Source organism: Boeremia exigua (assembly GCF_020726555.1).
Source record: "Boeremia exigua strain MPI-SDFR-AT-0100 chromosome Unknown C7974scaffold_10, whole genome shotgun sequence".
NCBI lineage: Eukaryota > Fungi > Ascomycota > Dothideomycetes > Pleosporales > Didymellaceae > Boeremia > Boeremia exigua.
In genome coordinates, this window is record NW_025763527.1 from 1,660,246 (window position 1) to 1,684,638 (window position 24,393).

The following is a 24,393-nucleotide window of genomic DNA, read 5'->3' on the forward strand; positions in this document are numbered from 1 at the left end:
CGGTCGCTTGGCTATCGCATGTCGGCTACTCCACTTCTACACAGGAACTGCTGAGTCGAGCTTGCGGGTGCCTCGGCTGGCGTCGAGCTCCAGCTTCACTGCCTTTGCTTGCTTGACGGGTGCTGCTACACGGCCACACCAATGTGTTCGCACCGACACACCACGGTGCGGTATGCTACGGCACAGTGCAGTACAGCATACCAATCCCACCCATCTCCTCATGGCATTGCGAACACAAAGTGCGATGAGGTGCGGCCCTCCGTGTGCACGAGCTCGCCAAGGTGTCCGTCGTTGGACGGAGCTACCCCGCAACGCGTCGTCCGAGTCCAGGCTGGGCGGGGCGCGTATGTCATTGTGGAGCTGTGTACTGACGATCGCGCGCTACCAAGTACCTACTACTGTACAGCATTATCTCGATAGCGGATCACGGCGCGAAGACCCTCCGTAGACTACTATAAAGGACTCGGCAAGTGGATGATTGTATGTACGGATGTGAATAACAGACTGGCGGCGAGGGCGATGATTGTGAGAGACGTGCGGTCGCGTCGACAGTAGGGTCTGGTACCTACAGTAGGTACGCTGTGTAGTTCCATCGAGTCAGCCTGCATCGCGAGCCCGCACATGCAGCATCAGGCATCGGCGGGGCAGCCACGCTGCCGGCGGGTCGCTGTACTTGTTGTACATGTACCGCACACGTACATCCGGCAGTACCCGCGTCAAACAACACCGGTGGAACCCAGCACCAGCGATGGACGCTCCACACCGCCGTACCGACGGGGCCAAGAATCCCGAGGGCGAAGCAGATAGATGGGGTGAGTAATCAGCGAGGAGTAATCAATAGGGTAGTCGACGAAGAATCTGTTTTTCCCACCGAACATAACGGAGAAGTTCTCTTCCTACCGGAGCTCAGTCTTTCCACCGAAGCCTCTTCCATCGCCCTCCTCCTCCCACCAGCCTCCAGCTTCCAGCACCCCTCCCCAGCTAGAAACAAAGCCACCAAAGCGCCTGGAAATCCAGCTCCGCACTGTTACAAAACACGCAGCAGAGCGTGTTCAAGCACTCGGGAAGCGAGCAGCCTCGGAAGGGGATATCGTCAATAGGTTCCATGTCGAGTGTCTCTTTGTCTCTTTGTCTCTTTTTCGATTTGTAGGTCTGCTACACCACCTATTGTACTTTGCGTAAGCGTGCTATTCCTTAGCAGCAGGCGTTCGCAACAAGAGCACCAGCATGCACATGCAGACATATGAAGCCATCGTGAGCAGGTATAGGTATGATATAGTACATCCTGTCTACCCGGGATATGAACATGATTACCCCCTCCCCTCGCCTCGCCTTTCAACCCCCCTTAGGCCCCCTAGGCCCCCATCCGCAGCCTGAAATCTCCCCTGGCCCAGGCCATCCCTCCTCCAACGCCGCCGAGCCGCAGCCAAAGCCGCCCGCCCCAAGCATCCGCAGATGCGGTATCGTATAGTACAAGATGTCGTAGCGTTCACGCGTAGCAGCCATTAAAATCGGATAAGCTCCAGAGCCAAAAAAAAAAAAAAAAAAAGAAGAGACACGGGGGAACGTGCAGTGTGCGCTGTGCACTGAGGCTACACACTGCTTGCAGTGTCGAGAAACTATGTGTGGTGTGGTGTGGCGCGTAAAGCACCGGTAGTGAGGGCTCAGGCGCCCTGGTTTGTGATGAAGGGGCTGGCGAGCAGCTCGTCGGCGGACGGCCGCTTCTCGTGGTCGATGAGGAAGGTGTCCGTGAGGAAGGCGCGGGCGTCGTCGCCGGCGTTGTCGGGGATGGTGGGGGAGGCGTCGCCGCTGCCGCCGATTTTGAAGATGGCTTGCAGCTGCGTGAGAGTGGGGTGCGGGTGGCTGCCGGAGAACATCTCGACGATGAGGCAGCCGAGGGACCAGATGTCGGCTTTGCGCGTGTATGCGGTCTGGCGCACGACCTCGGGGGCCATCCAGAAGACGGAGCCTTGGAGCGAGACGCGCTGGGCGTTCTTTTTGCTGCCGCCGAGGGTGGACTGCTCGATGCGCTTAGAGATACCGAAATCGGAAATCTTGACGGAGCCCTTGTTGTCGACGAGGATGTTTGCGCCCTTGATGTCGCGGTGGATGATGTCTCTCGAGTGGAGGTATGACAGGCCGGTAAGGATCTGACGCACGAAGTTCTGGATGAGAGACTCGCCCAACGGTCCGTAGTTGATCAACATGGTGGCGACTGAACCACCAGGGACGTACTCGAGGAAAATGTTGAGATGGCTCTCGTCCGAGTTGGAGCCAAGGTACTGCACAATATTCTTGTGCTTGAGCTCGCGCAGCAGACCAATCTCGTGCTTCAGAGCCTCGACCATGTTGGTCTTCCTCTGGTCCATCTGTGCTGTGCCTGCTGCGGAGGGGAGCTCGACTTGCTTGACAGCCATAAGCTCACCGGTCACGGCGTGCAATGCAAGGTATACGCTACCGAAGGAACCCTGTCCAATGAGGGCTCCCTTCATGTACTTGACGTTCTCCCATGAGTCTTGTTCAAGGTACTCAGTCAGCTCGTCGTCGTACTCCTCGCCGTCTTCTGCAATAGCTTCAGAAAGGCGCTTGTTGAGCGAGTCGCCGTTCTCGGTGTTGTCTGTGCTGCTGCCAGCAAGACTGCTGCCGCCATCGTCAAAGTAAGACTGCATCGTGGTGTTGCCTTCTGGATCGGTTACAGCCAGGGTGTCAGACCCGCTGCCGTCGCCAAAGGACACATACGACTTGCGGTTGGGCTCTAAAGGAGACTCCTCATCAAGTGGCTCTAGCACGGACGAGGCCATAGAGTCGCGGTAGCCGTGCTGCGACGGCAGGCCGAGCCTCATTACCGAGAGCGGCCTCAACGGCCGAGCTTGGTTGCCGCCTTGGAGCCAGCTGTCGGCAATGGAGGGAAGAGGCGGTGCGTCCTTCAAACTAGAGGCTACACTGAAGTTTGACGCCATCGACAGACGGGACGCTGCCTTGCTCAGGCGACGCGAGCGGCGAACAGACATGCGCACAGTCTTGTCGATCTCATCCTTCTGGACGTCTGGGAAGTAAGATGTGAGGTCGGAGGTAATCAGCTCACTAGGCGGTCGAGCGCCGTAAAACTGCTTGAGCTTACGAGCGCGTGCATGGTATACTGGCGACCGAATGGAGCTCTCGGGTCCCTCCAGATTTTGTGCAGTGGAGTTGATGTGTCGCTCCCGTTCTCGTGCGGATGCAGGCGACAGCGGATAGCTGACGGCTGCCAGAGACTCGCCAGTCAGCTTCTCGATCTTGAGCTGACTCCGGTTGGTGGCCGGAACATAGATGTTTTGAGGGTGCTGGAAGTTCTGCTGGGCGTAGATGTTTGCAGCTGCGGCGAGTTGCTCTTCGCTGGGCTCTCCTGCGTGGACTTTTCGCAGGATGAGTCGCCCCCGCTCGTGCCTGTTGGCGTCTTTGCAAAGTCGGTAGACCTCGATGTCGCTGAGGCGTTCGGCGAGGGCCGGATCGGGTTCGCTGCTGTTGAGAATGTAGAAGCAGTAGTTCTTGACGTGGGCCTCGTTCAGTGTGCCTTTGCGAAGAGTCTTCAGCATCACGTCCTCGGCCGTCTTGCATCCTTCAATGTTAAGCACCGAGGTGCGTCCACCGTCGAAGATGACGCGGATGAAGGCCTTGTCCTGGGGGAGAATCATACTGTTGGTTGCGTCGACGCTGGGGCTAGCTCGCACGTGGTGGGCGAAACGGGCAGTTTGGGGAGTCTCGGTGGGTGTGGTCCGCTGGTTCGGGGCGTAGCGGGCGCTCAGCGGGTGGGCGCCGTATGTCTTGCCAGGCTCCTTGGGGCTGTTCAGCGCTCCGGGGCGTTGGGCGCGGAGTTGGCGGTTCTCTTGGTCGACCAGAGGCGAGCTGGGCCGCGAGGGAGACTTGGTGCCGTACGCGTAGCTCATCTCGGCGGTGGTGATCTGGCGGGACATGCGCTTTTCGGTGCGTGAGCTGAGCGGGGCAGCGCGGGCGGCCGAGTGCATGGGGCGGGGCGAGCCGGAAGGCGGCGTGTACGACGAGTTGTCGAGGGTGGCCAGGGACTGGCGGTTGGAGGTGCGCCGCGAGGCCTTCTTGAACTCCTTGTTGCGCAGCTGCTTGGCCTGCGAGCCAATGCGGACGCGGTCGCCGACCTTCTTGATGCCCATCTCGCGCAGGTGCGTCTGGTCCATCTCGAGCAGATTCTCGCCGTTGATGTTGTTCACTGCACGGGTCAGCGGGGCTCAGTCAGCAGGCAGCGTGGGCGTACTTCTGAACAGCTCGGCATACTGGGCGCAGTTGATGCTCTTCAGCCAGTCGGCAACGCGGTCTTCGTCCCAATTCCTATGCCAGTCAGCAGCGTGCGGGCAGCGGGCGGGCGGGGCACGCACCGGACAGCGTCGGGCGCGTCGTAGATGTCGGAGAACTCGGACTCGGTGGGCGAGGCGAACATGGTCTGGTCGGCGCGCGCCGTGGTCGTGTGGGTGCGGTAGCTGTTCATGGCGGCGGCGTACTGCGACGATGGCTGCGAGGGGCCTCCGCCGAGCGTTGGCGCTGGGTAGGGCGACTTTGCGGCAAGCATGGCCATGGCGAGGCGGGTGGCTGCGGGTCGAGGAAATCAAGCGGGCGGCGGGCGTGGGAGCGAGGTCATGTACGCATCATACGCGGTGGCCGGGCGGGGTGGTCGGGCGGTGAAGCAACGCGGGGCTGGTGGTGAAGAGAGCGCAGCGGGCGCGGCGGGCGGCGAGGTGGTGGTGAGCGGGTGCCGGGCGACGAGTGGTGAGAGTGAGCGGCGGGCAGGCCAGTCACGGGGCACGGCGGTTATGAGGTTGTGGGCAGCGGGGCGCGAGGGCCGTGTGTCGCGGTCGTCTGCACGGGGGCAGTGGGTCGCAGCTGTGTTCAGACTTCAGCACCGCCGGCGAGCGCGGTGGCGAGAAGATGAGGGTCAGCACCAAGACAGCCGTCGCGCAGTCAAGACAAACGGATGCTGCTGAGGAGACGACGACCCTGTGGGCGACGACGCTAATGCACTCTGAAACCGCTGGTGAAACTGGCAGGCACCACTCTAACCAATCAAGGTCCGGCCGGGTTCGCCGTCGTCCACACGCTGCGCCGGCATGAACCCCCGCCCCAGCAATCACGTCCCCCAGCATCATCCGACAACGTATAATTGTGATGCGCGCTGCTCTTGCGGCTTCAGGCCTGCTTAGCTCTCGCGCGCTCCTTGCGGCGTGCCTGTGCCGCACCCTCGCCCGCGCCACGGCTGGCCCTCCAGCGCCGCCCCGTGTCTCAGCTGCAGCCAGCCCGTCGCAGAGCCTCAGCGGGCGTGAGGGACGCTGACTCTGCTCGGCGCCATAGCCGTGCTTGGCTGTCTCTCTGCGACCGTTGCAGCTATGCAGGCTGCCACAGTGCATCTGACGTCTGGCACTGGCCGGCAGCTGCACTCGGACGTTGTTTGCGCGCACTGAAACCTCAGCTTCTGGGGCGCAGCACCGCGCAGGCATCTGCCGGTCAGCGCTCGTTCGTCGAAACGAAGACGTGCAAACAAGGTGGGGCGCGCCGTCATCGGTGCTCGCTGCGCGTGCTGCCACCAGTTGTGTCGAGTACATAGCCGAACACACAGCCGACAGGAGAGACGTTGGCCTGTGTTTAGGTACGCATTTAGGTTCGATGGACGAAGTATGTACATAGCTGGAGCGTTCTGATGCTGTGAACTGCTGACTACGCCTATCCTGGCAACGATCGCGCTGCTGAGCCGTAAGGTTGGAAACAGGTCTGAGGCATGGCTGCCAGATGACGCAACTGCAACGCGCTCGCATCGAGTGGCAGTGGCCGTTCACACAAGCTGCATCACTAGAACAACGCACATGCGAACGGCAGCTCGTGCGCAGCCAAGTATCCGGGTCCTCGTTCCGTCCTACTGACTGACTGTTGTATTGTCTGGCTGTTCTGCTCCACGCTGCTGTCTGCGGGACGTCAGACATCACATCAGGCGCCGCCAGGCTGAGCGCCTGCAACCACCATACCTACCCTTCACTGCCACGCTCGCACTTCAATCCATTGCATGGGACCTTGGAATCTGCACAGCGCCTGTTTGCGCTCCACAGCACCATCCGTTTGACAGACCGCTAGAGTGCTACTATACTGTAGCGCACTAGACGCATCATTGGCCCGCAGCGTTCAACACGATGGACTACGACAGGTACCGCAACACGCCGTTCGACGATTACGACCCTCGTGACTCCCGCGGGTACGGGGCTCCGTATGGTCACGATGCACCGCATCATGTCCCGCACCGTGGCCGATCGCGCGCGTCCTCCAGTGCTGCTTCAGACGGCTTGCCGCAGCCGGCCCAGCAGCCGCTCAAGAGTGCCATCGGTAATGCCTTTGAGCAGTCTGATGCGGCAAGGACCGTCGACCCCGAACTCATTGCTCAGATAGCAGCTGAAGTCAAAAAGTCGGTGCTGGATGAGATCAAACAGAGTGGATTGGCAGGCACTGCGCCAGCTCAGCCTGGTCCTCCGCCGCCACAGCACATCCCACCGTCGCCAGACTCCACCAGCGCATCCTTTCCGAAGCGAGACGTATACACGCCGCCGTCTCCGTACTACCAAGACACTCCCGGACAACACTCTGCTCACAGTCTTCCTCGCGACTCAAGTTTGGACGGCAGCACCGACAACCTCCCGACACCTCGCCACACTTCGAGCGCACCTATCGACATTCCTAGGAAGGACCAAGGGCCAGAGCGACCGGCCCCTGCACCCAGGATGGCGACGGACGACTTCACTCCCATCGAGAAGATGTGGCAGCGTCTGTTCGACCCTGAAGGGCAACCTCTGCCGCGCCTGGGCGAGTTTCTTCGCGGACTTGCAATGCACCTGGTATGTAGCTTTCTTGATAGTCATTTACATGTGCTAATGGCCACAGATCGATGACTACGAACCCAAGCGCAGTCTCGTCATATCGCCTGCAAAGATGTTGAGATTCTACGAAGATGTGAAGGTGCCGGACGAGATCTACCCCTGGCGAAGTGAGTAGACTGTTCTCGTTCAGTGCTATCATCGCTAATACAGACAGCCATCTTCGGAGAGCTATCGTACCCTGCGTTGTCCAAGGTCTACCAGAGCATGCGCTGCCAACATCACCTCATCCAAGAGCATCCAGCAGACGCGCCCTACATCCCCGCTCTGACCCCACAAGGCTTTCAGGAGTGGATGACTGCTATGATAACGGCTTATCCCGACAATGAGTACGAGCGAATGTCAAAGGCCGTGTTGGACATGCCCATCAGCAACGCAGACAACATCAAGGAGAGGTTCCCCAAGGAACTGCCGCGACGCATGTTCCCGAGAAGCGAGAACGTGCACGCCCAACAGAGGTGTGCGGCCAGCCTATCCGCTGAAGGTGCTGGTCCTCTCCGAAAGGCTCCAACTTTCCCACCGCCGCCACCCAAGGTCGACGCCAGCGCAGCCGGCCCGACTCTCGAGCGTGAACGCAGTCCGTATGGAGGGCAGCCTGACGCGAAAAGCCCTGAACCTGAGGACGAGCATGGCACAGGTTTCGTCCCGATCGAGCGCGAGAGGAAGCCTTACTCTGCGACGCCAAATGCCGGCAAGGTGTATGATGACCTGTCTCAAAGCACGCATTCCGACACCACGCCGGCACCTTCCCAGCGCAGACGCGCACAGTCGACCGCGAACCAAAGCCAATGGGCACCACCTCCGAGTGACCCCTACGACCAGCAACCACGATCGAACACCCGTCGCACCAGGAGCCCCAGCTTCTCAAACTACGGCACGTACTCTGATGGCAACATCAACGACGTGCCTAGCAGCTACTACGCATCAAACCTCCACAACGCCCACGACGACCGTCGCCGCAGTAAGGACGAAGATTATAGAAGACAGCACCGTCACCGGCGAGGCACCACCGATGCAGACAGCAGCTCGTACGATACGCAGGCACGGGCGAGCTATGATGACTACCGGGGTCGCGGCACGAGTGGATACGAGGATAGAGGATACGAGTCTCGCCGCTACTGAGGCATTCTGTCTGCCATGTTGGCGTTGCATGACGCTATGAAGATTACGAGATTCCCATTCATACCCCATTTTCGCTGGAGTTACATACCCTGTTTAGTGGATACCCTTTGTTTGTGTAGATGTAGATTGAAAACTCGCGCAAGTTGTATATTCATGAATGACACGGCATCGAATCGATTCATTGTTGAAATCTTGCACATACGTGATGTTACAAAGTTGAAAAGTCATGGGTGCATAAACGCAGCCGATCTGATGCACTGCGGTCCAAGCGCCAGCCACTTTACGCGTCGGAGAAGCGCGACGCGTCGAGCTTGTCGAACTGTCAACCTCCACAACACACCCACAATGGCACTCCTCGTAGACAAACACAGACCGCGCAATCTCGAGGCTCTTAACTACCACCCAGAGCTCTCCGAGCGCCTCAGAGCTCTTGTAGGGACTGCAGCACAACCGTCGACAACACTAACGACGACAGGCACAAAGCGGTGACTTCCCCCACCTTCTCGTATACGGGCCGTCGGGCGCAGGCAAGAAAACTCGCATTGTTGCAACGCTGAAGGAGCTCTACGGGCCTGGTGTCGAGAAGATCAAAATCGACGCCCGCGTCTTCCAGACGACTTCGAATCGCAAGCTCGAGTTCAACATTGTCGCGTCCGTATACCACCTCGAGATCACACCCTCAGATGTCGGCAACTACGACAGAGTGGTCGTGCAGGACCTGCTCAAGGAGGTCGCGCAGACACAACAGGTCGATCTAGGCGCAAAGCAGCGCTTCAAGGTCGTCGTGATCAACGAGGCCGACCACCTGACACGCGATGCACAGGCGGCGCTGAGACGGACGATGGAGAAGTACAGTCCCAATCTGCGGCTGATACTGCTGGCGAACTCCACAAGCAACATCATCGCACCCATTCGCAGCAGAACCCTGCTCGTCAGAGTCGCCGCACCGACAGAGGACGAGATCTGCGACGTGCTGAGCACGGTCGGGAAGAAGGAAGGCTGGAGCGAGGTCGCGCCGCTCAACAAACGGATCGCAAAAGAGAGCGGGCGAAACCTGCGGAAAGCGCTGCTCATGTTCGAAGCAGTGCACGCACAGAAGTACACCTCACACTTGACACTCTCAAGCGTCTACTAACAGCACCAGCGAGAAAGTCACAGAGCAAACCCACATCCCACCCCCCGACTGGGAAGCCCTCATCGAGCAAATCGCGCGCCAAATCGTCGAAGAGCGCAGCCCCCAGCGCCTACTACAAGTCCGCGCCTCGCTGTACGACCTGCTCTCACACTGCATCGACTCGACGACCATCATCAAGACACTCACGTGGAAACTCATACCCAAGACCGACGACGCGCTGAAGCCCGAGGTCATAAAATGGGCCGCGTTCTACGAGCACCGCTGCAAGATGGGCAGCAAGCAGATCTTCCACCTCGAGGCGTTTGTGGCCAAGTATATGCGGTTGTATGAGAGGTATGTGCTGCGACGTGGTGGATTTGGATGATTGCTAATTTGAGTAGTTATTCTATGGGGATCGACTTCGACTCGGCGTGAGGAATGCGGTGTCCTTGCATACTACGACTGTGGGGTGCAGCAGATGTGTTGGGTGTTGAGGTGGGGATTAGACGACTACGTCATGCCATCGTAGCTCTATTATAGCTCCTCCCAATGCCACAGCTCCAACAACACAACGATCTTCTACCATTCACCGCTTGAACTCACAATCCCAATTCCGATTCAATCCCAATTCCAATTCCCATTACCGTCACAATCTCACCCCCAATCCGAGTTCCGACGCCAAATCAAACAATGACATCAAACCTCATGGCCACGGAGAAAGGCGGCGAGCAGACACAGTACGAAGCCGAAGCCTCGGATATGGTGCCGCACAAGAAAGAAGCCGGGCAGCTAGGTGGTGCGTCTCACACCCTCCCTCTCCATACCCTCGGGTCCCTCAGACCTCTCCTCAACGCAAGCTCGCCTCTAGTCCCCTCCCTCCCCTCTGTCTCTCTCCCTCCTCACCCCCTCACGCCCCTCACGCCCTGCACACGCACCCCCCTTCCCCAATACCTGTGCACTAACAACCCCCCAGCCTCAGCAGCCCAAGGCGGATCCACACTCCAACCCACTTCAGCCTCAGACACCAAAACCAACGCGCCAAACACCCACGGCATCACGCCCGCGGAGAAGATCAGGTACGGCCAGAGCATCAGCGAGGGCGGGATGGGGGGGCAGACTGTGGGGATGGGCGGGGTGGTGGATAAGGAGGAAGGGACGGGGGATGCTAGGAAAGCCATGGGGTATACGGAGGGCGGGGAGGGGGATGGGATTGGGGGTTGAAGAGTATGGACTGAAGGGGGAGGGGGGGAGGTGAGGGATGGCGGGGGGAGGGCGGCAACGACAGGAAGGCAGCGCCAGGAGAGATGGAGAGTGTTGGCCGCGGATGTGCGCCCATCGGTACTCCCCATAATCAGCATCAATAAACGGGAACTTCATTCGTCGGCGCCATGCCATGATTGCTCAGTGCCGTGCGGTGTGTCGAACGCTGGACCTCGAGGCCCGGAGCGCAAGGCTCTGGCACAGAAGGACTGAGAACCGAGACTGGTAACCGAGACTGGGAACGACGGATCGTGAGTATCGTACATTCTTGGTGGAGCTGCGTGGGCTGTGTCTACCGTGTCTATCGTATCTACCATAACAACCGCACGTGTACAGCGTGCACCACGTGTTCCCGTCTATGTATCTGTACCATCGGTACCGCGCCGAACGCCGCGCTATGCAAGCAAGCAAGCAAGAGACCCTGAGTCTAAGTTGGACGCGAAAAGCGAAGAGATGAGAGGAGAAGCTGGACTATACAAAGGGGCCTGCTGGACACGCAGTCCGAGTGCCACCACGCCTGCGCCGCGCCACTATCCTCAAGGCGCCGCTGTCCTCAAGGCGCCGCCTCCCTCCCCTTCCTCACCCTCGACACCACCCCCTCCTTCTTCCCCCCCACCTCCACCCCCTCCTTCCTCGCCCCGAGTCTCAACGGCGCACCCAACCCCTTCCCCACGCCCCCGCCGGGCCCCAGCGCATACATACTAACCCGCTGCACCTTCCTCAGCTTATGCAGCCCGTAGACCGCGACAATGGTGCCGAAGACGCTGCACCAGGCGCTGACGCCCCAGAAGCCGAGGTCAGACTCCTCGATGAAGTTCTTGAGGTTCATGCCGTACAGGGCCGCGACGAAGGTGCCGGCGGTGATGGCGAGGGTGAGGATCGAGAAGCGCAGGTCCAGCAGCATGAGGGAGTTGCGGTTGGCGTCGAGGATGGCTTTGACGCTGCGCAGTAATCATCAGCAGGGGTTTCTTCTTAAATTCTTAAAGGGGGTGGGGATATTAGACGGGGGAGGCAAGAAACGTACATCTCCTCTGTGTTGCGGATGCTCGACACCAGGTTCTCGGCCGCCTGCACGATCTCGTCGGCGACCTTGTGGTACGACTCCAGCAGCATCTCGACCTCGGTGTGGTCGTCGTCTTCGCGCAGGCGGCCCTCGGCTTTCTCGCTCAGGTACATGGCGCTCAGGTCGTCGTCGGCCTCGAGCAGCTCCTCGAGCGCGTTGCGCACCAGCCGCGCTTTCTGCTCGAAGCTGCCCAGCTTCTTGCTGTAGATCAGCAGGTAGCGGAGTTTGTCGCGGTCGATGTCTTCTTCCAGGTCGCGCAGGACGCGCACCACGGGGTCGCTGACGCCTTCAAATTCTTTTTCGAGCGAGAGTGTGACGCTGATGAGCACGGCTTCGAGCGCGCGGAATTCGTATGCGAGGGTGCCCGTGGTCACGGATTCTTTCTGCCGCAGCTTCAGGTCGAGGTCGTACATAAACACGCTCTGGGACTTGGAGTCTGTGGTGCCGTAGGCGTCAAAGACGAGGACGCGGTTGTGCTTGAGCAGCACGCGGAGGTTCAGCAGATTGATGAGGATCGCCGACGGCCGCACCAGGATGTGCGGCAGCAGCGAGGAATCGATTTTGCGCAGGTCGCGCGGCAGAAGCCCGTATTTCGCAATCAGCTCGCTCTTCTTGAACTCCCCGCTGACCAGCGTCACGTTGCCGTGCTCGTCCAGCTCCGTGCACCGCATCTTGAGCTCGTTCGCAGTGCGCGCCATTCGTCCCAGGCTGCCGCCGTAGCCGGCGAGCGGCGCGGTGTCGTCCGGCGGCGGGATGGGCGGCTGGACGAGCCCCGGGCGCGCGTGCGCGGGCGGTTGCTTGCTGCGGAAGATGCTGGGCCAGGCTGCGCATGGGCGGGAGGTCGAGAAGCTGCGCGCGGGCGTAGACGGCTTCAGCGGGCACGGCGGCGAGGGCGTGTAGGCGCGGCGCTGGCGCTTGAGGGCGGCGCATGGGGCGGCGGGCGACGCGAAGGCATGATGGACTTGCGCGCGCAGGAAGCTGAGGACCTGCGGCGACGGCGCGGCGCCTTTGCGCAGCAGAAGCGGCGGCATGTCTCTCCGGGTGGTGGATCGCTCGTCACCGGGTCGCCATGCGGGTGTTGCGAGTCTGTCGACGAACAAAGTCGCGGCTGCGTTTCGCGACTGGAAAATCTGGGTCTGTGACGTCACGTGCGGCCCGTTCACCTACACCCGCTATCCACGTGCAGTCAGACGCTATGTAACTACACTGCCATGTCCGCGCCGCTGTACAACGCACTGATCCGCACGCACCACATCACCTCGCGCAAAAAGGTCGCGAAGCTGCGCGCCGCGGCCTCGAACCACAATGTCTACGCGCTCCTCCGCTACGGGGGGTGTCCCGGCGTGATGTACTGCCAGGGCCTGGAGGCGGGCGTGCGCGACTGGGTCGCCGACGTGCAGCGTCTGCGCTACAAGGACTTCCAGCTGGTGAGGAAGCCGGCGCAGAAGCACGCGAACGGCCCGGCAGATAGTATCAAGTACGGCAAGCTGGAGGAGCTGGATACTGTGAAGGAGTTTGGGGCGCAGATGGAGAGTTTTGGCGTCTGGGAGTGGTGGAGGGTCGGTATGGGGTATCAGAAGGATGCTTCGCAGCCGTGAGACTCGACGTCTTACGCTGTGGATTTCACATGGACGGATGAACTATGGTGTAGCGTCAAGATCTCAAGATTCCATCGATGTTGAGACTGGCCTGCGAGACTGTGCTCGTGGCGATTCAAAAACTTATGCACAACTGGATTCTACACAAGCATGCTGTGCGCCTCAAACGCAGACCATACTCAGCCAACACCACCGCGCGATTGCCATTCCAGCACCCGCTAGCAGGCCCAACCCACCCGCCACCACGCGCCATGCGCCCGCACCCAGAACATCATGCACCATTACCATTCTCAGCAACGGTCCCTCGCTGCCGACTCGCGCGCTCGAAGTTTGCAAGCTGCAGACAGTACCTACCCACCTGTTTCGCATAGTGAGTGGTAGAGTTCCGGTCTGAAAGTCACGCTAAGGGGCGACCAGAGGCATGGGCGTGAAGTTCCCTTGCTTTACTCAGCTGGGTGAACGCCTGGGAGACTGGGTTGTATTGGGGTCGGGCAGTGTTGAGGCGGGATCTGGGTGGGAAGAAGTACTATTTGGAGGAGGAAGGGTTTATGTAGCGGAAGATTGGGACGTGAGGCGTGGGATTCGCTGTGAAGATAGGGCTGAACGGGCGAATTTGGCATGGTAAGAGTTTGGTTAGTTGAACGGCGACGGTTTACTGTGTTTTAGAAACCGGGAAGGAGCGTTCGGTACTCAGAAGGCGCAGTGAAGTTTGGGCTTCGAGTGCAAACTTTGGCAACTGGTTGTGTTGAATTACAGCTCGCTTTGTTGGGTTGGGGCATTGTAAGCGTACTTGCACAGCTTCGCCTGGATCGTTTTCAACTCCAAAGAGGTTGGACCTTTATATTGGGGAATGGGCAGGTGAGTTCTGGTAGGAGCATGCGTGTCGCGTGACAAGAAGCGTACGTTCACAGTGTGAGCTGGGAGAGTGGGAAGAGAAGTTTAACGTTCAGTCTCAGGATGGCACTGGCTGAGCAGTCTCCCGTGAATGCTGCACTCGGCTCTACAGATTTAGGAGGAAAGTCGGGCAGACGTACCCCTGGCTTCTGCTGCCTAGATACGGCACAGTTATCATCCAACCACAGATCGCCACGACAAACTGCTCGAAGGTGGATTCTTGCGTCTCGAGAAGACCATTCGTTTCCTGCCCCCACATCGTCGTTCAGCCTCCATGGTCTCCGATCTGAGTACAGTCTTGCAGCGCCAAGCTATCGACGACAATGGAGTCCACAGCAACGTCTCAGATTGAGGAAGAAATCGTGCGCCTCAAGCGCGAGGTCGTGCTCGATGGGACACAGGGACACTCGTGCGAGCAATGCCAGCAAATAACAATATCGCATATCCCTGAGCAAAGAGTCGCCTTGGGAGAGAAATACGAGCCCTCGTACCTCCTCGATACGACCGTGGCAGAAGTCGAGTCGCTCGCAGCATCTGGGTGCAACTTCTGGACCATGATCTCGAACAAGGTCGAACTGATCGGCCTGGAAGCAGATGTGAAGCGGGAATCCAAGAATGTTCCTTTTGACAGTAAAAAGCACCGGTCTTGGTGGTCGGATGAGCACATGAAGGATCTCGCTGCGTCCCTGGGAGGGGACGAGGAGAAGCGGTTCTGGCACCTCAAGAACAGCCCTGTGTACTGGGGGTTTGAGGGGGGAGCCGCCTTCCGCGCCGTGCCCCCCGCAATGCACAAAGACTCCGTTCGGGTGGCTGTGAGATACGATTCTGCAAACGACTTTACCGACAGAGCTGTCGCGGCTGAGGTCGCTGTGGCCATGCTCGAACAGTCGGGGAATAACGTTGGCTTCGGAATCGTTACACATGTGACGCATTTCTGGGTCCTGGCGAGTCCAGGTAAGAACACGCTCTTGTCCGTGTCGTCTATCGTCGATGGAGCCTAACAGTATGTGCAAGGTACACTTGCAGACTCGGCGAAAACGTGTGTAGGAATGCCGATCAACTCGCGTCCGGATAGCTCTAGTTCGATGGAGTTGTACCGGCTCTGGCTACAGAGATGTAGTGTCACTCATGGATGTGGATTCGATGACCCGCCGGGGTCAATGCCATCACTAGCTCTCGACGTATCCGATAGAACCCGTGTCAAGCTATTCCAAATCCCTGCCGATCTGAGAGAGCGCTACGTTGCGCTGTCATACTGCTGGGGAACAGATGTACAGGCATTCATGTTGACGCAGAGCAAAAAAGACGAACTTGTTCACGGAGTCAACCCAGAGCATCTGGATGCCACCATCAGAGACGCTGTCACGGTTGCGCGGGAGATGGGATTTCGGCCACTGTGGGTCGACGCGCTTTGCATAGTCCAAGACGACGAGCAGTGGAAAGCACGAGAACTGGGAATCATGGGCCAGATCTACCGCAACGCGACGTTGACCATCGTAGTATCTGCTGCCAAGAGTGTCACGGAGGGATTTCTGAATCGCGGATCCATGACGCCAGACGGCGTCGGTCTTGTCAACGGACATCCCCAACCGGTATTCAAACTCCGCTCCGAAGACGCCAGCAGCACGGGCGAGAGTACCTCGTTTGTGCTTAGACTGCGTGATCTGGACACGATAGAGCCGTGGTACGAACGGGGATGGACACTGCAGGAGATGATATTCTCTCGACGCCGGCTCCAGTTCCGCAGCAAACAGACAACGTGGCTATGCCACTGCGCGGAGCCACTAGACTACGACTGCGATGGCTGGCTGGCTGGCAATGGCCACAACTACGCAGCGTACTCCGATGCGGACTTCGTCGCCACCATGTCCATGCTGCGAAGCGAAAACCGCTCTGCTGAGACCAGCAGCGTGCTGTCGAACTGGTATGACCTCATCGAGGCATACTCCTCCCGCACACTGCGTTACTCGAAAGACAGACTACCTGCTATATCTGCGATAGCGAAGGAGTTTGCATCGATCTTGGGGACAACATACATGTGTGGCTTGTGGAAGTCGGACTTGATCATCGGGCTGATGTGGTTTCCGATCAAAACCAGACATGCCGTGTCCAGTGTCAAGCATGGACCGTCCTGGAGCTGGGCATCCTACCAAGGCGCAGCAACATGGTGGTCTCACAAGCGTGATCTGTGGCTCCCCAATGACGAGGTCGAGGTCACTGGTGACGTGACTGAGCTGACAATGCCGGGCGAGTTGTTTGGCGAGGTGAAATCCTCTGAGATCAGAATCCGGGGCTTACTGCTACTGATTCCGATGCCTGCACGCAACGAATACAACGCCGCGGAGTGCGACTTACAGCAGCACCGAGTCGTAATTGAGTTTGACTACGGAGATGACCCCAGAGTCCAGCCGCGCTCTGAGCACAAGCTTGGCTTGCTGTTGCTTGTCAACCTTGGTTTCCAAGGGGCTGAAGTCATTGTTGTGTTGGAAGAAGGTAGAGATCGATACTCTCGCGCAGGATGGTTTGGGATCGAAGATGTCTGGCTAACGCCTCAAGATGGGTGGATTGATAGGCGTAATAGAGCAATCAAGACGCAAGAGGAACTCCGGATACAGCTACGAAGTATCTTGGGTGGCGAGCAGAGTATGCGAGAGATCGTGCTTATCTAAGGCCAACAAGAGAAAGAAGAAGCAAGAGAGAGTGCTAGAAAGATAGGTACCAGTGGTTTCCAGCAAGAGCTGGATCTGGTTCAGACATCTGTCATTGGACCCGCAGATACCTTCCTCCTGAGATGAAAGCAAGTATGCTCAAGCAGCAAGTTCCGATGTCCCGTCAAGTAGGGACGTACAACGCGGATAAGAACCCTTGTGAGCCATGAACGAATCATCGCTTCCCGGCTGGTATGTTGGCATTTGCAGTGAATTGCTCTGGCATCAAGATAGCAATGCAAAGTCGGTCTTGCTGCCATGCCCTGTCAATGGTAGTCAGCAGAAGCTTATCTTTCACCCCGCTTACCAAGTGCGGGGCTAGTAGCGCCGATCTACCGCTCGCTAATCGCCGCTCAAGGCTTGTCTTCCGCCTGTACCTGTTACGGCCGAACGTACCACTAGCATCTCTCAGCTGGACCATTTGGAACGCCTTACGATGTACATAAGCCAACTGTTCGCCGCGAAGCTTCGAAGCAGCTAATTCGCCTTCCAAGCATCCCCTACATACTCACCATGTCTTCCACCACCCCCCTCGACACCCTGCGCCCCATCCTCCAAACCTACAGCGTCCTCGCAATCACGCTCGCAGCCGGTCCGCGACCCACCATAACCTCACGCCCACCCGCCGCTAACACATCCAGGCACAAACCTCAGCTCCACCATCGTCACGCTCCCCGCCCTTCTCCAGTCCCCCCCCGCAACCCTCGCAAAACAGTGGAAAATCCTCTTCGACCACGGCATCACCCCCGTCGTCGCACTTACGCTCTCCTCCGCCGCGGGTTTCGCGACGCTGGCGTACAACGCTGCGCTCACGCCGTCCGTCACGGCAACGGGACTCGTGTCGCACCGGGCGCGCAATTTGTATGCTGTGGCGGCGCTGCTAGGTGTGGGGTTGGCGCCGTACACGCAAATTTTGATGGGGAGTGTGAATGCGGAGTTGGCGAGTCGAGCGGAGAGGGGGGAGAAGGGGGGTGAGTCGGGGACGCGGGGGCTGGTGGAGAAGTGGGGGAGGTTGAATTTGGCGCGGGGGTGTATGCTGTTGGCTTCTGCGGGGGTGGGGATGTGGGCTCGTGTTCAGTGAGGGGATGGTGTGTGCTGGTCGATGCTTAGGATAGTGGCGCTTTATGCAAGGTAGATGTAGTGGGTTGAAGACTAGAATCAGAACGTTCCCGAGAGCAAAGACGACCTGTATGCTGTACAAGACCGGCTTGGAATTGAAGAGTATATATTTCCACTGGTGACGCGGGCGTTGTTTCCGTTTCTGGAGCTGGACTAGGCCGATAGCGACGAAGACTAGTAAAAGCATCAGTACCTGGAAAGATGAACGTAGGGAAGAAAACCAACGACTAAATAGTATATGTCCGTACGTTTAAAAACCGACCGCAAAGCTGTATCCATCCGAGTTGGTTGGCGCTGCTGCGATGAATATCACTGATGTAATCCAGTGTAAAGCTAGAGCCCCTTTGGGTGTGAGATTATCACTCGATGGAAGATCAGAAAAGGGCAAGATTCCTTGTATAGCAATAGATTGTTTCACTGGAACTGTTCAGTAGCTTTTCCAGATTAGATAACGAGAGAAACACACCTTTGGTAGCAGTGTACGCGCCTGCAAGAACTTTGCCAAGTGCAGATATTGCTGTACAGATCTTTATTCCTGTAGCGCTGCCGAAGATCCTCGGAGCAAGTATGAGCGCCACAGCGAGGTCGGAATGTGGACCCGTAAGGTCTTCGTATCCCAAAACTCGATACTGTTTTTTCATCAGTATAGTAGCTTTTTACGGTACAAGCCGTATTGGTTTTACTATGGCTAAAGTAACCAAGACGTACAGTATCCAGGTGACTGTGGTACCCATGATAGTGCCGTATATCAGTGTTTTTCTTGTTGTGTGTCTATTGCCGCGAATCTCGCCTGCAATCTGAACTAGTCAGCAGATCCCCGGCTAATTTCACAACGTCGTACGTAGTTTGCGTTCTCCCAGCCTGTATGTTGTTAGCTGTGCTTCACCGTTCAGACCGTGCTATGTACCTTAATATGAGTAAAATATCAGTACCATGCCTGTCATTCCGTCTGCAGTGGGTCCTGGAGAGCCATCATCACCCCATTTCGAATTTTCCCCTCTGCTCCTGACCATCCCGAAAATGAGGATGATCAGCAAGAGAACTACCTTGTACCAGACGATCAACTTATTGAGAAATAAGCCAGCTCTGCGTGAGTGCCATAGAACGAGGCACACAAAGGTGACTGCAGAAATAGCTATGAATCGGACCAGGCGTGGGTCGAGCTGTGTACTGTCGTCTAAGTCTGGAACGTTTGCGAGAAGGACATGCTTCGCGAACTGAGTGGCATTGCCATAAGAGTTTGAAAACATGAGGAAGAAAACGGAAAATCGGATGGTAGAAAGCAGCTCGGGTTTGTGGTAGATCTCATCAAGATAGACAAGCTCGCCACCGTTGAACGGGAATGCAATCCCGAATTCAAGGTAAATGAGGAGAAAAATCAGATTCCAGAACCGTTCCAGAACCGTCCGATCGCCCATAGCGCAATACTCAGTTCTTTTGATTGTGTTGAGAGTAATACTGCCCCATGGGTCGCGAAAATGCCAGCGCCAATTTGTTTGTTCAATATGAGCGCGGCGATATCAAATCTTGTAAGCTCGGCCTTGGGGTCTTCCAAGCCGGTTTCGGAGCTTCTGGGATTGCTCCCTTCATGTACCCCCGTGTCATCAAAACCGTTTGAGTCTGTGTGGTATCCTTCGCGCTTTGTATCAACTTGTGTAAATTGTATCGCGGCTTGCTCGCTTGTTGAGAGCGTGGAACCCGGTCGAGAGAGCATGATTTCGGGGTGACTACTCTCAGACCCTGACTCCAGGTCTGAACTGATACGAAACGTCATGCTCTGCTGTCCATACATCGTATCCAATTCGGTTCCTTCCAAAGTCAGATGTGATGTGTGGCTTTGCAACGTGCGTGCCATCCTTTAGTAATCGTTTGATAGTTTACAAAGAGTAGATCGGCGTCTGTCATTAGTTTTCAGTTTAGTTAACTTGAATCTCAGCCTGATACTCACATTCTCGGTGTTGATAATGTGCGCCCTCTGTGTAAGTTCAAGAACGATTTGGTCTCAAACTCCTCGCATGATCTGATGGTTCTATTTCAGTGGATGCGATTTGTGAACTAGGCCGCTCGGAAGGGAACGGGTTGGCCTGCTCTACTGTTTCACCTGCCAAACCCCGTCTCTTAGCCTATTGGTTCTCTAGGTGGACGTCATGCAGAAATATCTCGCTTGCCCGACATCAGGTAGCCACATAATCTGCGTACAGCTTGGCACATAAGTGCTGGCAGTGCCTCGTATCAGCAGGCGTCCAAGGACGGCTCAGCCTGATCGCTTTTCGCGTTTTCGCGTTTTCGCCTTCTTGCCTTGTACAGTCGCGATCACAATCGGTTTCCGCGGTCCACGCAACAGGGGTCCTTCCAAATTTGTACTAGTGCAGCAGGGGTGCGCTTGTAGTGTATCTTATGCACCGTACAGCATGATTACAAGACGAACCAGCCACCCTCAATGGGTCGTAATCTTTCAGTGTGACTGCACGGCATGCAGATTAGTCTTTGAAAGATGATCTTCATAAACACAATAGGGATCTGTCGCCCGGGGGCGCATCCGCCCCGAAAACTCTAATCAGACTTCGCTCAAAGACCTCGTGGCGCTTACGGGACCGTAAGTAGCGGTTGGAGCCCGCTCGTCTGCACGGTCCGTCTGGCTGAGCGCCTATGCCCCACACACTCCCGCGTCTGCAGCACCATGCATCCTACTGGCTGTCCAGCTCAGTCTGGCTGTACCCCGTTGGCATGCAGGCAGCTGGAGGCCGCAAGGCTGAGGGACTGAGAGGCTGGGGGGTTGCCTGGCTCCCGGCTCACAGCCTCTACGTACCGTCTATGTCCCCCTCATAACGTCAGCCTCTAGACCTTCTTTCGGTAACAACGACGAATGGCGCGCCCGCTGCACCGCGAAGACTACACGGTGGGATGGGTGTGCGCGCTGCCCATTGAGCTGGCGGCCGCGCAGGAGATGCTCGACAAGGAGCACGACACGCCCCCGTACAACGCCTACGACACAAACCTCTACACCTGCGGACGCATTGGCGAGCACAACGTCGTAATCGCGTGTCTGCCTGAAGGCCAGACAGGCACCACCTCAGCTGCAGCGGTCGCTATGCAGATGAAGTTGACCTTCTCGTCAACGCGCTTCGGCCTGATGGTAGGCATCGGCGGCGGCGTGCCGAGTGAGGAAGCTGACGTGCGGCTTGGGGATGTGGTAGTGAGCAAGCCGCACAAGACGCACGGCGGGGTGGTGCAGTACGACTTGGGCAAGGCTACGCCAAGCGGGTTTGAGCGCACGGGATCCCTTAACACACCGCCGACTGTCTTGCTAAACGCGGTTGCGAACCTGCGGGCTAAGCACATCAGAGGGAGGGGCAGGCTGTTAGAGTACTTGTCCAAGCTTGACAGTCTGCCAGACTTCAGCCGTGAAGCTGCTGGGTCGGATACCCTCTTTGAGGTGGAGTATGATCACGTAGGATTGACAACGTGCAGGAACTGCAGCACAGAGTACGCAGTCGCTCGGGAGGCACGGAGGCAAGAGGTGGTCGTGCACCACGGCACAATCGCGTCTGGCAACCAAGTGATGCGGAGCGCAGCCGAGAGAGATAAGGTCAGCGCAGAGCTCGGCGGGGTGCTGTGCTTCGAGATGGAGGCGGCGGGGCTGATGAACAGCTTCCCATGCCTGGTGGTGCGCGGGGTGTGTGACTACGCGGACTCGCACAAGAACAAACGGTGGCAGGGGTACGCGGCGGGGACGGCGGCGGCGTACGCGAAGGAGGTGCTGTCGGTGATACCACCAGCGGAGGTGGCCGACACCCACACCGTGGACGAAGCGATCCGAGAGACGGCTGGTTAGTGTAGCAGTTGTGTTCTGTCTGGCAATGTATTAGCGCTGACGCTGCAACAGCTCTTCATCGTCAGAGAAACGGACTTCAAGAAGAGTGTGCTACCGTTCCGCCTCTCGACATACGACATAATAGTTTGTATCAGCGCAAAAGGGAACAGCCACAATTTGAAAGACAGATCTGCGACACAGATGCCCAGTCAGAGAGAGTGGTAATGCAGCAAGTGGAGGTTGGAGACCACGGATCACCGTTCAATTATCGCATATCCAATGAGAAGTCTAGCTCAGGTCGGGCAGCAAGCCATATGACAGCCACTGGACACGGGATCCTTACTGTTCCTTGTAGAGGTTGTCTGAAGAAGTTTCACACACAAAGTGCAGCAAATGAGCACATGGCATCCACTGGACACGGGATCCCTACTGTTCCTTGTAGAGGTTGTCTGAAGAAGTTTCACACACAAAGTGCAGCAAATGAGCACATGGCATCCACTGGACACGGGAACCCTACTGTTCCTTGTAGAGGTTGTCTGAAGAAGTTTCACACACAAAGTGCAGCAAATGGGCACATGGCATCCACTGGACACGGGAACCCTACTGTTCCTTGTAAGAGGTGCGCCAGGAAGTTTTATACGCAGAGTGCGGCGAACGAGCACATGATAGCTGTCCGGCATTAGAGGCTTTGCTTCCTCGTCTAAGATTTGTGCCTGGAATTCACACACGCTAAGCAGCTTATCGATGACTAACCACCATAAAAGAGCCAGAGGGGACTAACACTGGAAGCTATTTTTAAATACATCAAGAATTCTCTTTTCTCTTAGTTAGCAGGTTTGTGTGAAAGAGCCTAAGCCTTTTCCGCAGACCTCTGTTTGGATAAGTATTCTTACATGTATGCTACAAGGTGACTATGCAAGACTATTACTCATATGGGACGACTAGTCCTGCCTGCAGTCATTCTTTACGGAACGCGATGTTTTTCACACAACTGCCCTTGCAAAGCACTAGCACAAATTAAGAAAGATCCCTGTCGCGTAGACCGTGCGACGAGAAGAAAGCTGACGCAGGAACCGGAAACCGATTGTGCTCGCCTCTGTACGACTGTCTTTTTTTGCGGCTTAGATACAAACACACCGGTACTGCACCAGCATTCCTCTTTGACCGACGATGCAAAAATTCTCCGAAAATATATAAGGAACAGTTTCCTTGAAAAGTACGTGGGTGACAGGGTCAATAGATCCGGCGCGAAGTGGACTTGTACAGTTTGGTGCACAGCAAGTGCTTAGAGATTTTATTAACCTCAGACAGATGTCTCATGATATTCAGGCTATGCTCACTGCTCTTCGCGCATTGAGTGCCTATGTATTGTAAGAGCGGCCGAAATTCTGTTGCTATGCTGGTAGACTGACCACAACAGCCCGAGCAGGACTACCTGCATGGACACAGCAGTAACACGAAACTGTGCACATAGACTAAGCCTGATTATCTTGGCTGAGCGATAATCGGTGTACAGCCTTGATTTGTGTGCCCTGCTACTGGAGGTACACAGCCTCGCCAAGCCTCGACATGCGTGGCTGCGGAAGAATCAGGCTGGGGTGCAGACCCATTGTCTCTATTGGACGAAAAAGGAATTGCAAATGTTATAGTCGAGGTATCTTGGCCCGAAAAGTTCTCGCGTCTTCTGGATTCTGTTTTCGTATTTCGATTTCCAACATGGCTGGCGAGCCTCACTTCGTGGCCCTTGCGGAGGGGCCATGGAGAACCTGACAGATGCGTCTGAGGGGATGGTGGTGTAGAAGTTGAAGGGGAGGGTAGTTATTGATTTGTCAATTTCATCGTGGTGAGTTGAGGGCCCTTATTTCCCTGATTCAGCTTCCCACTTTGAAGCTGCTGAATTTTGCTTTAATTTGTTGATTTTGGATGGTTGCTAGTGGTCAGCGTTGACAGCATATTCGTACATAGTCGTAAAACATATGCATTATCAGTGCTTGTCGATATGTGCTGAACACCCCCTACCTTGGTACAGTATACTGTCACAGTCACGATTCAGGTACCCACGCACCCTAATTGGCTAAACAGCTAAAGGGTGCGTATATGCATGATGTAGGGGAGGACTAGACTATATATAATAGTAGTGCGGGGTACCTATAACAGGTAGAAAGACTAGACTTCTCTATACCCACGGTACTACTCTACTAGGTAGCCACTTACAGAGGTCACGGAACAGTCACAACATTGTTAACCTTAGGCTAGGTAGAGATAAGAAGAGGCTTGCCCGTCTATAGAAACCTAAGAGATACCTAGGAGATGCTTAGCACCTTTACCTAAGATATTATATGCAGGACGCTCTCTAACAGCGGGGCTTCCTGTATAATGTACTAAACTAGGAGTGGTCTGTACATTTCAGGAAGCAATGTCCCCTATAATTCATTCGGAAAGAAAGTAAGCAAGCACCGCACCCTGTCGCGCTCTTTGAATGACGATAAGGGAATTGTTCATAGGCGTGCGAAGGTACTATCTTTTGTGTAGAACTTCTACTGAGTGCTGATTTGAAGGCGGTACTGTTCTACGTGAGAGCTTCCCCAACAATTCAAATATATCTACAACAACAATTGAGGTTGTCGTCTTATAGCTGACACTGGGTATATATCAGCAGCAAGAAAGCAGCACCCGTCTCTAAACAAAGTCTCCAACAACTCTCCCCACATCTCTAGATCTACCCTTGGTTGTATGCACCCTCCCCCTACGAGATCCCCACCCTCTTCCCCGCCATAATCC

At 56.6% G+C, this 24,393-nt stretch overlaps 10 protein-coding genes across 10 annotated transcripts; 7 read left to right on the forward strand and 3 right to left on the reverse strand.

The window, feature by feature from the left end:
* Window positions 1–1,529: 1,529 nt before the first annotated feature.
* Window positions 1,530–4,779, reverse strand: C7974DRAFT_401358 (MAP kinase-like protein). The gene is made up of 3 exons (XM_046142594.1): window positions 4,389–4,779; window positions 4,268–4,341; window positions 1,530–4,222 (listed from the first exon to the last, which is right to left on the reverse strand). Exons 1-3 carry the CDS (start codon window positions 4,583–4,585, stop codon window positions 1,665–1,667), a joined length of 2,829 nt encoding a protein of 942 aa, XP_045994321.1. The 5' UTR covers window positions 4,586–4,779; the 3' UTR covers window positions 1,530–1,664.
* Window positions 4,780–6,083: 1,304 nt separating this feature from the next.
* Window positions 6,084–8,237, forward strand: C7974DRAFT_40662 (uncharacterized protein). The gene is made up of 3 exons (XM_046143159.1): window positions 6,084–6,881; window positions 6,928–7,030; window positions 7,078–8,237. Exons 1-3 carry the CDS (start codon window positions 6,186–6,188, stop codon window positions 8,040–8,042), a joined length of 1,764 nt encoding a protein of 587 aa, XP_045994322.1. The 5' UTR covers window positions 6,084–6,185; the 3' UTR covers window positions 8,043–8,237.
* Window positions 8,238–8,387: 150 nt separating this feature from the next.
* On the forward strand, window positions 8,388–9,591 carry C7974DRAFT_436314 (P-loop containing nucleoside triphosphate hydrolase protein; the record flags this gene model as incomplete). Its single annotated transcript, XM_046145122.1, has 4 exons — window positions 8,388–8,474; window positions 8,518–9,140; window positions 9,187–9,510; window positions 9,558–9,591. The coding sequence occupies 4 exons, from the start codon at window positions 8,388–8,390 to the stop codon at window positions 9,589–9,591; spliced, it is 1,068 nt and encodes a 355-aa protein (XP_045994323.1).
* Window positions 9,592–9,846: 255 nt separating this feature from the next.
* Window positions 9,847–10,377, forward strand: C7974DRAFT_379148 (uncharacterized protein; the record flags this gene model as incomplete). Its single annotated transcript, XM_046140445.1, has 2 exons — window positions 9,847–9,952; window positions 10,130–10,377. 2 exons carry the CDS (start codon window positions 9,847–9,849, stop codon window positions 10,375–10,377), a joined length of 354 nt encoding a protein of 117 aa, XP_045994324.1.
* A 674-nt stretch (window positions 10,378–11,051) lies between these two features.
* C7974DRAFT_401362 (inner membrane magnesium transporter MRS2) lies at window positions 11,052–12,565 on the reverse strand. Its single transcript, XM_046142595.1, has one exon. It carries the CDS (start codon window positions 12,508–12,510, stop codon window positions 11,389–11,391), a length of 1,122 nt encoding a protein of 373 aa, XP_045994325.1. The 5' UTR covers window positions 12,511–12,565; the 3' UTR covers window positions 11,052–11,388.
* Window positions 12,566–12,690: 125 nt separating this feature from the next.
* Window positions 12,691–13,275, forward strand: C7974DRAFT_465540 (uncharacterized protein; the record flags this gene model as incomplete). Its single annotated transcript, XM_046146298.1, has 1 exon — window positions 12,691–13,275. The coding sequence occupies one exon, from the start codon at window positions 12,691–12,693 to the stop codon at window positions 13,075–13,077; it is 387 nt and encodes a 128-aa protein (XP_045994326.1). The 3' UTR covers window positions 13,078–13,275.
* A 591-nt stretch (window positions 13,276–13,866) lies between these two features.
* On the forward strand, window positions 13,867–16,640 carry C7974DRAFT_441708 (heterokaryon incompatibility protein-domain-containing protein; the record flags this gene model as incomplete). Its single annotated transcript, XM_046145375.1, has 2 exons — window positions 13,867–14,925; window positions 14,986–16,640. The coding sequence occupies exons 1-2, from the start codon at window positions 14,295–14,297 to the stop codon at window positions 16,638–16,640; spliced, it is 2,286 nt and encodes a 761-aa protein (XP_045994327.1). The 5' UTR covers window positions 13,867–14,294.
* A 426-nt stretch (window positions 16,641–17,066) lies between these two features.
* On the forward strand, window positions 17,067–17,977 carry C7974DRAFT_40721 (uncharacterized protein). Its single transcript, XM_046143214.1, has 2 exons — window positions 17,067–17,271; window positions 17,321–17,977. The coding sequence occupies exons 1-2, from the start codon at window positions 17,193–17,195 to the stop codon at window positions 17,758–17,760; spliced, it is 519 nt and encodes a 172-aa protein (XP_045994328.1). The 5' UTR covers window positions 17,067–17,192; the 3' UTR covers window positions 17,761–17,977.
* A 71-nt stretch (window positions 17,978–18,048) lies between these two features.
* C7974DRAFT_379152 (uncharacterized protein) lies at window positions 18,049–18,532 on the reverse strand (the record flags this gene model as incomplete). The annotated part of the gene is made up of 3 exons (XM_046140446.1): window positions 18,049–18,215; window positions 18,265–18,427; window positions 18,482–18,532. The coding sequence occupies 3 exons, from the start codon at window positions 18,530–18,532 to the stop codon at window positions 18,049–18,051; spliced, it is 381 nt and encodes a 126-aa protein (XP_045994329.1).
* A 1,948-nt stretch (window positions 18,533–20,480) lies between these two features.
* On the forward strand, window positions 20,481–22,409 carry C7974DRAFT_40734 (nucleoside phosphorylase domain-containing protein). The gene is made up of 2 exons (XM_046143228.1): window positions 20,481–21,628; window positions 21,685–22,409. The coding sequence occupies exons 1-2, from the start codon at window positions 20,665–20,667 to the stop codon at window positions 22,293–22,295; spliced, it is 1,575 nt and encodes a 524-aa protein (XP_045994330.1). The 5' UTR covers window positions 20,481–20,664; the 3' UTR covers window positions 22,296–22,409.
* The last annotated feature ends 1,984 nt before the right edge of the window (window positions 22,410–24,393 follow it).